This window comes from Crocodylus siamensis, chromosome 2 (genome assembly GCF_052110815.1).
Source record: "Crocodylus siamensis isolate JL-2025a chromosome 2, ASM5211081v1, whole genome shotgun sequence".
Lineage (NCBI taxonomy): Eukaryota > Metazoa > Chordata > Crocodylia > Crocodylidae > Crocodylus > Crocodylus siamensis.
In genome coordinates, this window is record NC_143396.1 from 22164013 (window position 1) to 22181863 (window position 17851).

Sequence of the window (17851 nt, forward strand, 5' to 3'; positions counted from 1 at the left end):
TTAAGTGCTTTGCTGAAGTAGAGTCCACACTGCTGTTCTTAATGATTTTGGTCAACTGTTTCAGTTCACCTGGTAGAGAGATTTTAGCCTGCAGCTATCTTTGTGTGTGTGTGTGTGTGTGCGCACGCGCGCGCGCGCACGTGTTCTGCATCTGTCAAAGAATTATTGAAAAATCATTATCTTTCATAAAGATTTCTTATGTTTCTATTAACACTATGCTCCTTGCCTGTAGCCAGGAGAAAAACCTCAGGATTTTCTCATGAATAATGTCTAGTTTCAGGACACCATGTTTCTTACTTTAATGGGTATATCCAGCCACCCTTAGTATTGTTGCAGTCTACTACAGATCTGCTCTTATTCACATTTGTATTTCCAGTTGAAGTTCTGTACAAAGAAGAGCTGCATCAGTGTCCTGGTGAAGGGTCTAATGTTTTGACGTAATAGATAAAGTCACTTGAATTAATTAAATTATATTTCTAGAGACAAAAATAATCATTACAATGTGGCATAGTTAACATTTTAATATGCAATTTTTCATGCAACTTAGCTTATAAAAACCATTTTAAAAGACGACCAACACTTCCATGATCCATCAGTTTCTGAAAATATTAGTGTTTGGTTTGTTCCATAGTTGATTAGGGTTGGAAGGGACATGAGCAGATCATCAAGTCTGACCTCCTACCACGGGCAGGAAAGAATGCTGGGATTAAATGACTCCAGCTAGGTGATTATCTAGCCTCCTTTTGAAGGAGCAAGGTAGGAGCAAGCACCGCTTCCCTTGGAAGTTTGTTCCAAATCCAACCTGCCCTGGCTTGTGAAGTAGTGCCTCCTGATGTCTAGCCTGAACCCACTATCCATCAACTTGTGGCCATTATTCCTAGTTACTTTGGGGAGTGCTCAGGGGAACAGGGCCTCTCATTCCCCGCTGGTGCCCCCGGTAAGTTTATAGACAGCCACAAGATCCCCGCTCAGCCTTCTCTTGTGGAGGCTGAACAGGTTCAGGTCCCGTAGCCTCTCCTCATAGGACCTGCCCTGCTGCCCCTTGATCATGCAAGTGGCCCTCTTCTGGACCCTCTCGATGCTGTTTCAAGTTTTGCCCATAGGCTATAATGGGGAAGCTCAAAACATCCTATAACTTTATCATTTATGGCCTGATTTGGATGAAACTTGCCAGAATGGTAGCCCCTTCTGAGGGCATGAAGTATGCCAAGCTTCAAGGAGATAGGTGCAGGGGTTTGGGGGAAACTCTACCTCAAAAACGTGAAAGCAAAACTCATGTCACGTGTATGTGTTAAGCCACAGCGGGGTCAAACCTGCAAGCATGCTAGCCCCTGCTGGGGCCACAAAGCCTCCCATGTTTCAAAAAGATAGGTACAAGGGTTTTGGGGAAAGTGTACCTCAACTATGGATAAGCAAAACTAGTGACATGGGTGACACTGGTGTATGTGTTAAGGCACAGCAGGGTGAAAGCTACAGGCATGCTCTCTCCTGCTGAGGCCACGAAACCTGCCAGCTGTCAAGGAGATAGGTGGGGCCCTGCCACTGTAGCTGCTGATGGGCAAAACTGGAACACACAGCTCAGTAACTGACACGAAGGCAGAAAGCAGGGCAGGTCAAACAATGCTGCCTTTTATGCAGTTTTTCCATTCCTGCCCCAAAGCACTGGGATTGGAAGGGGCCTCAGGGAAGGATCACAGTCACTGGCCAGCTACACAGTCAATAATGAGAGCACTTCTCTGCCCCCCCCCCATACACACACACTTCCCCTTCCCTCTCCTTACTTTAGTTTCTGTTTCCCTGCAGGCAAGCCCAGCTTGAGCTTTGAAACTCGAAACATTTCAAAAATTTCAAAATGTTTTGACTTACCTTATTTCATTTTGAAGCTCTTTTGTAGCTCTCTGTTTCATTTTGATTTCGCTGTTTCAAGCTCGAAACAAGTCAAAACAGCATCAAAACGATACTGCCGGTGAAATTTTGCACAGCCCTAATGCGCAGTGTGGGCGCTGGCCCACAGTTCCCCCATGTGTAACAAAAAGGCTACACTCAGAAGTGTAGAGAGAAGTTTCAGGGCCCAAGGCAAAGTGGGGGGAGAAGGAGGTGGTGGTGGGACCCAGAGGCCTTCAGGCCTGGGTTTGACCTTAGTGCTCAGCTCAGGCTTCATGCTTAGTTTGAATTGTGGTCGAGACATGAACCCAGTGATAGGAGCACATGGAAAAACACTGTCTCTGACTTAAAATGAATTGGGAAGTTGGCTAACTAAATTGAATAAATATGGTCTGGGCAAAAGAGGAACAGTCGGAGCAAAACCTACCCCCACCTAAGGATGAAAAGATTACCTCAGAATAGAAAATCCCAATTAAAGGTAACCATATTTGGTAAACTGAAGCAAGATGATTAATATGCATTAGGAGGAAGACAAACTAATTTTATGTATTAAAAAATGCAAGCTATATGGTATATAAAGCGAGGTGAGAGAGCGTACCCCTTGGAAGACTCCTGAAGAAAGTCTGAAGAGATCCTGTCACCAATCCAAGATCCGGTCTTGACATCAGATGTGTGAAGCAGGGGCCCCAAACAAGACTTCATGGCCTGATCGAGCAATGAAGTTGCATTTGCAACATTATGGGATGGTGAGCATCACCTTTGACTAGCTACAAACCTAACATTTTTAACTGCTAATGCTACTTCAGTTCTAATTATAGCTGTATCTGTTAGGGTTCAATAAACTTACTTTTAGTTTAGGACGACCGTGTCTTAGTCTCCTTGCCTGGTATAAGTTGCATTATAAAGTCATAGGGATGCAACAGCGAGGATTATGCTGACCACTGTAGAGCAGCGGTGGGTGCTGGAAGTGGTGGGAGAGTCTTACCTAACACGGCTGTCTCCACTTGGGTAGTGAATGCTTCTGCTGTGGCTGCTCCTATATGAGAAACAGGCAGTAGTGTGGGCTCCCCTCCTGGAGCCCCATTCTCTCCCGACTCCAGTCCCTTGGTGCAGAGCTGGGTCTCCAATAGGAAAGCCTCTGGCAGGGCATCATTTCAACTCCTGCCTCCTCTCCCAGATATATTGTTGGGTGCAGCATAGCCTCCCTGGGCTCCAATGGCTGAACAAAGACAGTGCACAGCTGCACTACCATGGCAGATAACTGGGAGGAGGGGACCATACTAGCACTCCCTTTCATTCACTGCCCTGGGCTAGTGCCCCACTTGCCCCATCCTAGCTGCACGACTGCCTACACCATAGATTCCCTCTCTCATCCATATTTATATCTCCAGTGCTACTATGTTGTTTCTGTGTTCTAGAAAATGTGCCATATATATTACTTATGGTGGGTGTATGTATGCTAGTGTCTTTCTAAGTGATCTACTTTTACAATACATTGAAGACTTCATGCATGCAGTCTGACTTTTTTAGTCATTATGGATTGTTTTATAATTTGATTTAGAAACTGTGATGTAACAAAACATTGCAACAAGTATATGACTTAGCACATTCATTTGAATAATGGATTATATGGTTAAAATACCGATTTTGCTATAATATCATTACATTGTGAAATACTACTCCCTGTCAACATTAAAGCTATTCGATTTATGGTTATTATTAATGTTATTCAATTTATGGGTTTTGTTTGAGCTGGCAGGACTTTGATTTGCCATTACACTGCTGCAAATTTAACTGTGATTTTAATCTATGAAATTTTATTTTCTGCTGACAAAACTTATCTTTATTCCCAGTTAAAGATAAATAAAGCAAACAGTAAGTTCTGAAGTCACTTTTTAAATCTGCCTTATGTAGGTTTTATCAGTCTTCTTCTCGTTAATCACATCTTGTTACTTGTGTAACTGGAATACAAATTATCGTTTTATGATGGCCTTAAAATGTTATTGCTGATTTTGGCCTAAATTTAATATTGTTTTGAATATCAGTCTACAGTAAACATAGGATGCATCTGCAAAATTACATTTTTTTATCTATACAACAGCACAGATATGAGTAGATTGGTAAATAGGAGTCTAATAGTTAACTAATAGGTTACCAAAAACTGGAAAAAAAAATCGTTGATCCAAATACCTGAGTCCTAGGGGTTTTGCCATTGACTTGGACACGCAAGTCATACCCATACGTCTTATGAAAGTGCTGTAACCATCGAGCTGGAGAATAGATTATGTGGCGATAACCTCTTCCTCCTTCCACCTCATTTTCAATCCCAAAAGAAGCGAGGACATTGTGCAGTCAATACTGAGCCAAAAGAACAGCCAAGAAGGAGCCTGATTCCACTGAAGGCACATAGCAAAAAAGGAGGTAAGGCCTGGACCTTGTCCCTAGTCTCTCGACCTCTTATGCATTTTCCATTGGGAAACAAATGAGTTAAAAATTAGAAATAATCCTGATAACAAGGATCATAATTGTGGCCACATCCTGCACAAGGAAAATAAAATGAAGGCAACTCCTTATGCCCTTTTCCAAGTTGGTTCAAGAGCCAGGGGTTATTTAGAGTACTAGGATTTTGCCCGTGGTCTTAATTGTTTACCTCTAGTAATTTTTGTTTATTTTTAATTTTTCTCTGCTGTAAAATTGAAAGAGAAACTGTAAATATAACATGTGTTCTTTGCTTTCTTAATGCTATGAATTACACCTGGATACTGTGCCTTCATTGAGGAGGTTAATTGCTAATACATTAATAACATTCTTTAGGAGTGCCTCCCACACCTTCAGCTATTACAACTGTCTGTTAACTCACGGGCATTGTACAAAAAAGTTTTTTTGACTACATGGCAAAGAAGAGCCTCTTTGAAATGAACATGGAGACTAGGAAATGAATTATTTAAAGAGGATGCTACAAAAACATAGGTCAATAATGTTCATTATGTGGTTGGAAGGTAATTGAAAAGAAATTATGTAGGCTCTGACTTAAAAGGATAAGGAGCCAAACTAACATGTACTATAATTCACATAAAAGGCAAACAATCCTCCTGTGTGGTGTTTCAGCTAACAATACAGTCTCCCTGGGAGACCATTCACACTTGAAAGGGGTTCTGACTTGGTAGAAAAAGAGATAAGCCAAGTCTGAAACTTGTACTTTAATCAGAAAGAAGGCTGTTTCCTAACTTTCACTTTTTTCCATTGTTCCTAAATTTTAAGTTTGTTGCATGAGCCTCGAATTCAGCAAAGTACTTAAAAGCATGCTTAATTATGCTTAATTCTGTTAGTATATCAGAAAGCTCATAAGCATACCTGTAACTACCACTAAACTAGCACTGAAGAGCTTTCCTGAACTGGAGCTTAAGAAAGCTTGTCATCGCTTACAATTGATTGGGGTTATTATGGTATTGCCTACAGGCTCCATGAAAACAGTTTCACCTTGGCCTGACAGCACATACATGGAGTAATAGATGTCTGTGCCCCAAATGCTTATAATCTAACTGAACAAGACGGACCAAAGACAAATATCGTAACTCCTATATTACAAGTGAGCTTAAGACCCTGTTTCAGCAGAGCACATAAACATGCCCAGGGCTGGCCCTACATAGCACTCCATTTAGGCACATACTTCAGTATTTTGCTGAACTGAGGACAAACTAGCTTGCCCAAGAGGCTCTTCAAGATGGCCCTGATTAAACTGAGCATTGAACTTGGATCTTCAGAAACCAACCCAGACTCAAAACTATCCTTCCTCCACCAGTATAATGCTAAATCTGTTAATGTTAAAGAAAAAATGAAAAGGTGATACACTTTGTAACTGTCCTGAACTTTGTCATTGATATGCTTCTTTTGTTTGCTCACTAAATCACTCACAAAGATTTCTTAAATGTAATCTAATCTGAAATAGCTTTTTCATGTCACTTGGAAAAATAATTTCTTTCTTCCACCTTCAAATGAAACTGGCCTTTTTTTCCTCTCAGCAGAATCAGAGAAACATGAATGTGACATCTCTTTCTAGTGTTTAAAGGAAGGAGATAACTATATCATTACAGGAGGACCCTTATACCATTATGGCCAAAGGACAATTAAACAGTGAGTATTTTGCATCATCATTTCTAACTTCTAATTGGAAATGTTCTAAACTGAGTCACTGGCTTGCTAAACTAAGAAAACTTGAATATATGCAATCTTATTTAAATCAGCTAGTTTCAGCATACCCACTTTGTTCGAAAAGACTGATAGGGTTGTTCACAGATTTTAGAGTAAAAAGATATTTTTAATTTAATTTACGGGTTTGTTTAAACTAGGAAGTACTGCAATATCAGCAAGACAGGTGTCAACTCTCCTTCATTTTTTGTATTTGATTCAAGAATTCATTGTGGATGAGTTTTGAACTCTTGGGGTACCATAATATGTGGACAACAATTTATGAAACATAATAGGATTTGATTCTGCTTTCTTCCCAGCTGAAAACTCAACAATTTTAGCTCATATGAGCACTACACACAGGGAAGGTTATATTTATTTTATCCTACACCTGATCGAATTTAGAAGGCATTTTGAAACCTCCCCACAAAGGTGCTTCTTTGCAGTACAGTATTTCCAGGCGAAATATAAAGTTGCATTTTCTTCTTCCTGTTTGTCCTTTCAGGGAAGGACTCAAAGAAGGAAGTGGATTTTCTGGCCTGCTTGTTGTGCTACTTGCACTACAGTTGGGTCAGGCCTACTGTGATAGCCCTGGCAAAACCCGGGGAATCTATTTTAAAATAGTATCTTTATAAAGGAGTGAGGCTGCCGGAGAGAAAATACACAGCTAATACTAAGCAGTTAGGGCAGCGTTCTGACTTCAAGATGGTTGCTTTTGAAAACACTTTTTATAGTTCACAGTTGACATTAATGGTTTATAAGCCTTTTCTCAGCTTCTGAGAGCAATGGAGTATTTTTAGCTTGGAAATAGATTCCGCTTGCTTGCTTGTTTTAAATGGCATGCTACCAACTTACCCCCCATTATGGCATGCTACTTTTGATCTAAATTCCCCATAAATTAGTTTTCTTTCAGGTTTTTCTTCCTACACATTTCAGAAGTACAGTACAAGCATATTTTAGCAATTCAATTTGATTAGGGTCAGTGGATGAATGCTGTACTTTCCAAGCATTCTCACTGATCTCAATGGGACTACTGCTAATACTGGGCACTATTCAATCTAAGAAAGCCTATCACAATCTGGCCACTATCGCTTTTTAAACTATTATTATTATATTTTTTTAAATACTGTACAGGTTCTTGTGAGTTGTAGGCACAGGGAAATCAAGTTCTGAATTTTCAAATAGAATTTGGGAAAATTTTACTTCAAAAGGTGCCTATACACAAGCGCAGAGGCTGCTTTGACGCGCTGTACTTACAGCACATTGAAACAGACTCAGTTAATCAAGTCTGCTGGAGTGTGGTAATTACCGTGCTTCATCTAGGCTCCATGTCTCATGTACCAGAATCCCCATGCTTCAAAATGGCAGTGGGGGTGTTTTATCTACACCTTGCCAAATGAGCTTTAGATAAAGTACCTACACCACCATTTTGAAGCGCAGGGATGCTGATACATGAGACTTTCCAGGGACTTTCATTAGAGCAGCTCTTGGAGCCACTCTAATTACAGCCTCACCCCCTGCCCCCCTGCCATCCCTAGAGCATGTGTATAGATACCCAATGGTTCCTTATTAAAAGATTTTTCCTAAGCCACTCATCCTGCTACCTTTTTGCAGAATTTTTCAAAGGCAGAATTCTTCTTTCCATATTTCACATTTCTGAGAGTTATTTTACAAATTAATACTGATATCAAATGAAGGGTTTATTTTCCCCATTAATCACTGAAAGCTACATTGGAAGACTTAATGTACTAAGCTTAATATGCCGAAATAATGTATAAAGAAAAAAAGCCTTTTCCGAAAGGGCGTTTTCAGTTGCAATAATGAATGTGTTAAGACATGTATGAAAATGTATTCCTGCAGGTACTTTAGAACCTAATAAATAATGAATTTGATGATTAATTTCATGGGCATAAGGACAGCACATTACTATGAAAAAACTGCATGGAACCTAGCCTTTGAACAAATGCATGCTAATTATTTAATATATAAAATGCTTGAATATAGGCATTTGTATGAAGAAGGAATAAAAAAAATACAGAAAGTGAGGTTGAATTAACATTATATTTTCAAATTAAACAGATTTAAATATTGCCATTATCAAACAAGGCAGAAGGGCTTTGATGGACTAGTAACATAAGAAGGTGAGGGAATAATATTATGACTTAATTACGCTTAAGCAACCACAGAGGTTTATGCTGATCTAGAGAACTGAAATAAGACCACCACCAAGGCCTGTCTCTATTCCGTGAAAGGTCTCCTCTTTCATCTCTTTGCCCCGGCTGTGCATGTTGGGCATGAGGATCAAAATGTTCAAGGGGGTCATATTGATCACGCATGGCTTCCATGGGCCTACGGAGAAATGTATTTGGCCAGATTTCTGAAGGTCGTAGGACAAAATCTACCCGCCCTGCCCTTTTCATCTTGACAGGCAGAGTGACCTTTTTTATCACCTTGCTGTATCCAACAGCATGGGCACTGATTATGTATGTTCCTGGAGGAAGGAGTCTCCAATAGTCACCGTCATCAGCTAAAAAAAAGAAAAGAAAAACAAACTGGATAACTTAATTCTTTCTCAAGCTGCATTCATATTTTCCAAATGTTAATGTACACACATATACATGTATGTGTTAGCAGTAATCATATAAAGACAGATATATAGAAACTCAGAAGATCTCAGCACCCAGCAGGAGCCTGACTTTTGAAATGAGTTCAGTATATCAGATGTTTCATTCTTTTAAAGAAAAGGATATAGCTGTGAATGTCTGACCTTTACATAATAGAAATAACTTGGTTTGCTGAATTTTGAACACATGGTTTTGCAATTAAATGAATGCATCCTATTTGTGATGGATATCTATATGCTTATATTTTTAACTGAAATGAAAAGCAATTTCAGGCACATCAAATTCTGGTCTACCCTAAAATGAGATTTAATATCACTATTTCCTTCATCTACCAATATAGTTTTTATGTTGCTGTTAAATCTTTAAGGGTTTAATCCAAAGGGTTTAATTATGTCAGTGTTATGTTAAAGTCAATGTTATGCATCAGTCTTCTATCAGCCCCTCAAATTTGCATCATCTCCAATTTTGTATCTCCTCAAATTCTAGGTCTTTATTTTTCCCCCAGATGATTTGGTGTAGTGTCTACTATGTTATATAATACTCTGGTTTCATGGACTGTTTCACTGACAATCACCAGCTCCAGAGCAAGATCTTAATACACATGTATGATATTTTTCACTTCTGGGGTTTTATCACATTCCTATTAAAACTGATAGCCAAATTCTCATTGACTGCAGTGAAGGCAAGATTGAGCTTTAAATGCTCAGAACTTTACAACTCCTGAAAATTACTAACCGGATTATAATGTACTCTTTTACATCTGATCTCTATATAGTGTATCCTAGGTATATTTGGAAAGTACTTTTTATGTATGCATGGGGAAAAATTGTTACAAATTCTACAGCACGGGCAGATCCAAAGAGATGCAGCGGTGCTGTACCCTTTGATTCCTGTTTCATCTACTCTTAAAAGCAACTATCTAGGAGGAACAGTGGTATTTCTATTCCATCAGCACTGACGAAATCAGCACTGACATTAAAATCTGTATGCTTTCTACTAATTTCAGTCCACAAGTATTAAGGTCCTTCTTGCCTTTTTAATGATCTTGCAACTTTGCTGTAATTTTGCCATTTTTGGTAATGTTTCTGTCCTGTTTCACAGCCCTGCATTCTGTTTTTATCTCTAGCTAAAAACCTTAACTCAGGTGGGATAATGTTAACTCAGATGTAGAAATGATTAATAGTAAAGTACTGGAGGCACTGTCAAGATGCTCGAAAAGACTAGATTTTTTTTTATGTATCTGAATAAGAGATGTTCATTTAACTATACAAGACTAATGAAACAATATGTTTTGACTATATTGACTACTTTATTGAAATCTAGCAATTCCATTAAAGTTATATTTAGTTTTACTTTGAACTAAATAGTAGAGTGCTAGGATCCTAACATATTAGTAAACCCCCTAGTTTAACTAGAAAGAAATAGTAGTTTGTACAATTACACACAGCACTATCTGCACCCTTCTTTTCAAACTTCCAAATCCAAATCAAATAGGGCCCATGTCGCACAGCTCTATATATATCCAACAGTAACAGTAACACAAGGAGTAATAGTTGCATTTTAAATGTCCTACACGGGGTTTATAATGGGACTCTATAAGCTTCGGGAAGATGTTATTCAGCTCTCAACCCAGCATAGGTTCCATGAGCAGTTGATAATTGTTCACCAAGCCTTGAGAAACTCAGAGACCATCAGATGCATGATAGAAAGTGATTGTATCAGACATGATATGCTGATACTTTTGCAAGATAGACCCTGACTGAAATGGGAATTTCAGGAATATCTGAAGTGCAGTAAGTAGTACCTTGCAGATGGGGGTATGTTCAAACACCAGATTGTACTGGGCTGCCCATAAAGGAAAGTCTTCCACTTAGAAGAACAGTTTTTTTTTTCCTTTTGAATCATTTCCTGCTCTCTGCTAGGATGTCCTAGATGTGTCATGACTACGTTTATTTCATGGTACTCATCCAACCAGCATCCACGATGTCAATGGCAGTGGTAATGATACCTGGAGCTTGTCCTTGGTTTGTGATAAAAGGTTAAATGGATTTGTGGGTTGACTGGGTGTAGTATAGTTCAGTGCACCATATCTGCTATCTACAAAGTACCTTGGGGCAGTTTATGGAGTTTTTACCCCTAGATTGTCCACACATTAACACCTTAAGGTGTTTTAAGCACTCATTATGCAGCTCAAAGTTATGCCACTCCAGGGCAGGATTATCTCTGATCCACACTATGCAGCTCCTTTTCCATTAACATGTGGCTGCTCCCCACAGATGTGCCACCCAAGTTCAAATCCTCCACTATCCCAGGAACACTCACACCCCAGCCTATAGAGCAGGGATAGATGCCTTTCCTGGCTCACCAGCCCTCTAGTGGCAACTCACAGCTACATCTCTTAGTCCTGCCCTGCTCACCAGGCCTCTAGTGACAAGCAGCTGTGCAAGGAACAGTCAGAAAAAGTTTCTAGACCAAGGGTGTGATTGCTCCACACTCCAAGCCAACGCTAACACCGATCTACATTTGTGCAACTCACAGCATAAGGTGCAACAAGGCCCTAATACTGTTTTACTCATTTGATGTTCAGTTGAGTACACCAACCGGAGCTTCAGCTGTGAGGGCCTCAGGTAAATATCACAAGCAGCATCATGTATGTAGATTATGTACATGCAAGCATATGACAGCTGAAGTGAGGAGAGTTTGCATCATCATGGCTGGATATGCAAGTATCACATTTAGTGTGGTCTGATTCAAGGCGGAATCTCTCCTGTGACAAATATATGTTCCTACCAAGTCTGTTTCTACCTCCTATTAATTCCATTGTCTATTGAAATTGAGGATGATAGCTGTGTGTCACAGTAGGTGGAAAAGAAGAGCGATATTTAGTCATGTACAGATGCTAAAGCACCATCCAGGCCTGTTCTGTCACTTCAGTCTCACCAGTTGTGTGGAAAGCACAAGAGGGTTCTCCTGCCCTCAGTGGAGACAACGGACTGAGTATCACTGAGATCAGTGGGATGCTGTGCCCCAGCTGGGCCAAAATGGTCAAGGAGGTATGTTGCATTGATACTGGCCAGGTTGCAGATGGTCTCATCCACTCCTAGTTTTGTAATCCTCCATAGTATCTGCTTCTGGAGTACCTGGCAAAGTATTGTTTCAGACAGTCAGGAAAGTGAGCTTTATGCATCCAAAGAAAAGTAGCCCAGTGAATGAAAGGAGAAAACATCCTCCAGGAAAGAAAGCATTTCTAGTGATATCAGTGCCATTGCTGAGAGGAAAGAAGGAAGTGACTTCTCAAAGGCAAATCTCCTTTCAGTGCCAAGGGGGTTTGTTAGGTAAGCACTGAGGCCAGTACTTGGATTTCTGTTGATGTGGTGTTTGTGCCAGCTGATAATCCTTTATCTTCTTAGCTGTCATTTCTTTGCTACCATCTTTCAAACTCAATGACACTGATGGTTCATCCTTTCCCCTGCTCTGAGGCAGATAATGAGTCTCAGAGCCGTCAGGGACACTTAGCATTTGATGTGATGAGTTCAGGGTGCCTCTGTCTGGGAGTTGAGGCTGAGACTGTTGGTATAAATTATCATGCTGTCAAGTAGGAACCTCTTATTACTTGGAGACTTTGGGATAAGCTTCTTTGGCCTCTCTGAAACTGGACTTAGCTGTGCAATTCTAGAAGATGAACTACTCAGTTCCAACCTGCCTGACCTCTCCTCCTTGTAATTAGAGAGCCTTTTTTGGATTGCTTCAGGAGATGCAGCTTGAGTCTTATGTGTCTAAATTTATGGGAAGATTTCATAGATTTCATAGACATTAGGGCTGGAAGGGACCGTGAAGATCATCAAGGGGCAGAAAGTCAGATAGGGTCAAAGGATCCTTCCTGAATTGTGGAGCCCAGAACTGGATGCAGTACTCCAGCTGCAGCCTCACTAAAGCCGAGTATAGTGCGAGGATGACATCCTGAGATTTACTTGAGAAGCATCTATGGATGCAAGCCAGAGTTTTATTTGCTTTACCAGCTGCAACATCACATTGATGGCTCATGTTCATCCTGTGGTCAATCATGACCCCAAAGTCTCTTTTAGCCATGGTGCTAGCGAGCGTAGCATTGCTGAGCCTATAAGTGTGCTCCAGGGGGGTTTCCCCCTGAGGTGGAGTACCCTGCACCTTTTTGGTATTGAACATCATCAGGTTTATAGCCACCCACTTTCTAAGCTTATCCAAGTCAGCCTGGATCACTAGCCTATCCTCAGGTGTGGACGCTATGCCCCAAAGTTTAGCGTCATCAGTGAACTTAGCCAGCTCGCTTCTGACACCAATGTCCACATCGTTGATAATGTTAAAGAGAACTGGTCCAAGGACAGAGACTCGGCAGACAACACTGGTCATGGAGAACCATAATGATTTGCTACCATCAACTACTACTTTCTGCGTCTGACCTCAGAGCCAATTTCCCAGCCATCGGACTGTGGTGTAGCCGAGGCCACAGTTGGCCAATTTTTCCATGAGAAGATCATGGACACCAGATCAAGGACTTTTTTAAAGTCCATATATATGATGTCAATCTCTTCTCCCTTGTCCAGTCATAGAAGGAGATGAGATTGGTCAGGCAAGACCTACCCATGACAAACCTGTGCTGGCTGTCCCTCAGGATGTTGCCATCAGCCAGCTTATCAAGAAGGGTCTCTTTGATAATTTTCTCCAGAATCTTACCGAGGATTGAGGTCAAGCTGATTGACCTGTAATTCCTGGGGTCTACTTTCTGCCCTTTTCTGAAGACGGGTGCCACATTGGCGTTCTTCCAGTCTTCAGGTACTTCACTTGAGCACCATGAATTTTCAAATATTTTTGCCAATGGTTGGGCTATGATACCTGCCAGCTCCTTGAGTACTCCAGGGTGTAATCTGTTAGGACCACCTGACTTGAAGGTGTCCAGCCTCTCAAGGTGATTCTTTAAAAAGTCTACACCGATGCTGGGTATAAATACGCCCTCACCTTACCGTCGCGCATCATGCAAGGTAGGGCAGTCCCTTTGGGCTGATGAAAGACCAATGTGAAGTACACATTAAGCAGGTTGGCTTTTTCCTGGGAGTTGATTATAAGTTGTCCCATTTGGTTCAGCAGGGGTCCAATGTTACCCTTGCTTTTTTTCAACTCCCTACATATGTAAAAAGGACTTTTTGTTATCCTTGATATGTGAAGCCAGATGGAGCTTGGCTCCAGCCATGGCTTTCCTGATCCACTCTCTGCAGGTCTGGACCAGTGCTGAGTACTCCTCCTTGGTGGTGATTCCAGCTTTCCATCCTTTATAAGTCTCTCTTTTGAGGCATAGGAGGTCCTCAAGTTCCCTGCTGAGCCAAGGGGGTTACTGAACACTTCTGCTACCCTTCCTCCAAGATAAGATGGCCATCCCTTGTGCTGGCAGGATCACTCCCTTGAGGAGCAACCACTCCTCTTGGACTCCTCTTCCTATCAAGTCATGGTCCCTTAGGGCCTTGACAAGAAGCCTCCTAAGCTTGTCAAAGTCAGCTTTCATGAAGTTGAGGACTTCTATATTGCTGACTGACTTACCAGCTTTGCAATGGATAGTAAAGGTGATTATCTCGTGGTCACTACCACCCAGCTTTCCATCATTTCTTAGGTCACTGACTATGTCATCCCCTTTGGCCAGTACTAGGTCCAGTAACGCTTTACCTCTTGTTGGCCCATAGACTTCTTGAGTCAGATACAGCTCATCCACACAAGTGAGGAAGCTTTGCGACTGATCGGATTTCACCGAGTGCTCTTCCCATGAGATGTCTGGGTAGTCTCCCATGACAACCATGCACCAAGAGCATGCAGCCTCAACCAGTTCCCTGGTGAAGTGGACCACTTAATGATATGACATTCCCAGATGTGGAAGAGGCATCCACTATGTCTGCCTATAAAGGGCATCAGGCTCCAGTAGGAGGGTCAGAGTTAGAGTCCCCCACCTGTAATTGTTGTGTGCCTTTGCCTTGCTTTATAGGGAACACAGAAGAGGGAGTCCAAGGGAGTTCTCCCTTCTAGTCTCTTCTTTCTTCCTTGGAACACTGGAAACACTCAGAAACCAAATGGGGGGGACAGGGGGGAGAGTATCAAATGCCTTCACAAAATAGCTGTTAAGCTCTAACAAATGCTAAGATGAGTCAGCTGCAACTGTGGTTCTGCCTCACTACCACTGGTGGTATAAGGAAACTGAGGGAAGTATGCAGTCACTCTGCTGGTCCTTGAGAGCATGAGGAGGCTTAGCATGCCCGGGCTGCCCCAACACATAGCTAAGCAGAAGCTTCCAAGTTGTATATATGAGGCACATGTACACTAACTGTGTCCACACTGACACAAACCCAAAGGGGAACTAAAATGAGAGTGAGGCTTGTTGTTCCATGTGAATACACTGCCATATTGGTTAGCAAGACATTTGATAGGAGTTTTCTACAAAGAATTCTTGCACTTACGAATGAGGCTATGATTCCAGTATGGTAATTTTTAGCAAATTGCGTGATAGAGTTGTGAGGAAATAGCAACATTTGTGGAAAAGTTACTAAGCAGTCTTGCTGCGTGCTTATAGCAGCTAAACCGTAACCTTACCAAGTACATTTCCCTATGAGGGAGTACTGTAACATAGGAGTTATAGTTTGAAGAGCTAATGCCTCATTCTTTTCTATTTGGCAGGATCCCCAGCTGAACTACATTTCCCTAAATCCTATATGTTCTCTCTTCTGACTGAGGAGGAAGGCATGCCATGAGGCTCAGTTTCCTCTGAATTATACTATGACAAAATTGTGGACTTACTTGTGAGCTTGTTGGTTTTTGTATCCCACCCCATCTGTGTACATATATGCAGATTTTTACTTATTATTTCCCATGTAATTTTAGAATTATGCTCATGCAGCCAAATCCTGAAATCATCACTGAATGTTCTGCCTAAGTGAGAATTGCATATACATTCAGCTACATAGTGCAGACCATCACCATCATACGAGAAACAGACAACCATCAACAAATTACCTGTGGTAACATCATGCCTGATGCCTCGCACTGAAATCCGGGCATTTTTTATTGGATTACCAAGTTTGTCAGATACAATTCCCTTTATCCCACGGTGGACCTACAACAAAAAAAATCAAGGAGTTAAATCACATGATAATTCTTTGCATCCAAGCCTCTTCCTGCAAGAAAATCCCTAGGCAGAGATGAAAAGAAAACAGTCTCCATGAACTGGTAATTTGGCTGCCTAAAGAAGTGATTTATGGGTCCACATACAATCTCTTTGGATCAGATTCCTCATTCTTGAATATTCAGACCAAGGGAGGGCTTGAATATTTACGTCATGGTGTGCCCTGAAATTCCTTCATGATTGTCGGGTTTATTTTGCTTCCATAAAGACAATACTCTTGTGGGTTCTGACCCCCATCATTTGGTACTTATTTCAATGAGGTCAGTGCTATGAAGATGAGTGTAACTTCTGCCTGTTAAACCAAATAGATTTGTGCACACACCAAATAATCTGGTATATATCAGAATGGGAAAAGTTTTAATTGGTTATGGCAGACGTAATCCTTATCAGGAGTAATTCAGTCAGCCTTATCTAGAGAGTAGTTTTGCTTACTGTTCTGCATTCACTCAAAAAGCTTTTCCAACATAGACTTCTACAGTATCTCACACTATAAAAATCTTTACATCTCAAAGGCTTCAAGGGCAATATATATGGATTTAATCCAGCTCCATTTCGATTCACTCAAACTCATTTTCATCAGACAGCTATAAAATAAAAGGAGTTTGGTGGTCTGTATTGTAGTCTTTACTGAATGATGATATTTACCACAAGAAACAAGAGGTTGCTTAAAAAGTCTATAAAAAAACCTCCTAACAACTTTAAATTGCTGTGTAGTCTATCAGAATAAGGCATGACAGAAAGCTGATCTGCTAATGGCTAAAAGAAAGAGTCCTGCCTTAAGTTTCTGTAATCACTTACCTGTTGTCAGCAAGGTATTTGTAACTGCTGAATGAACCTATACCCGTATGTTTCAGTGAGTTATCCAAAAGTTCATGGAGCAGATGCTTATCTGAACTGTTTTTCTTTAGAAATTAAACTAAGCTATCATAAGAACAGAGGCATGATCATATTTTACCTATTTGATATCTAATAATTAAATTATATGTCACTATATGCGACTAAATGGCACATACGTAACCATGTAACTGTAGTTATTGAAACTTACTCATTTTTGGATTGTGAGAAAATGGAATCATCTTCTACCTATACTGGCCTAAACAAAAAGGAGGAAGCTGTGGGGCAACAGCCTTGTGGTTAGGTCATTCATCCAAAAAACCCAAGTTCTAGCCACACATTCAAAACACACTTCCTGAGAAGGGGTAAACCTGCAATTCCTGCTTTACAGCAAAGTGCTTTAATCACCAGAGCAAACTTAGGTGTTACTTAGTCCCTTCTCCAGCTGAAATCGACTCACTGCACCTTTAATTCACTATTAATTGGATAAAATGAATGGAGAACAGTGGGAAAGTCATTGCTCCTTTGGCTAGGGACAGACATTGCACATAAACTGGTTTAAATGATCAGAAACTGGTTTAAACCTGTAACAGAACAGACATTCAGTGCTCATAAACCAGTTTCAAAATAGCAAAACTGGTCTGAGATAAACCTGTTTGAATGTAGTATCAGACTTAACTGATTTGGCTCAAACCAGTTTATGCAATGTCTGTCCCAGACCCCTTCCTGGTTTAACTTAAACCTATGTCTCCAAGCATCTGACAAGGCATGGTCTCTGGGCTGGGCTCTCTGCCCCAGTCCAGCAGGGCTGGCCCTGCTCTTCTGCTCCCCAGCAGGGACAGGGTCTGGCCAACGAAGCATTTAATTCCCCCTCCCTGTCTTACTGGCAGAGACCTGAGCTGGCTCTGCCTCGCACTCCCCCCTCGCTGCTGCAGCAGCAGGCCACCATGGCCCCTAAGGCAGAGGGAGCAGGGAGGGGGGTTACTCTCCCTGCTACCCCACTGCTCCTGGAGGACAGCAGCCAAGTCTGACCTCCCAAACCCCTCTGGCCAGTTCAGCCTGGACTGGCCACACCCCACCAACACAGCTTCCCTGCAGCTGAGGGTGCGCTCTAGCGCCCCTC

General features: G+C 41.3%; 1 protein-coding gene across 2 annotated transcripts in view; it reads right to left on the minus strand.

The window, feature by feature from the left end:
* Positions 1–506: 506 nt before the first annotated feature.
* The window catches only part of CPZ (carboxypeptidase Z), a 72407-nt gene continuing 55062 nt past the window's right edge, over positions 507–17851 (minus strand). For both annotated transcript variants that reach the window (XM_090035504.1, XM_090035503.1), the window contains exons 10-11: positions 15726–15825; positions 507–8599 (exon numbers count right to left, since the gene is read on the minus strand). In XM_090035504.1, coding sequence (XP_089891630.1) covers positions 8235–8599; positions 15726–15825 — 465 coding nt within the window. In that variant the 3' untranslated portion in view covers positions 507–8234. The remainder of the gene's footprint in view (positions 8600–15725; positions 15826–17851) is intronic.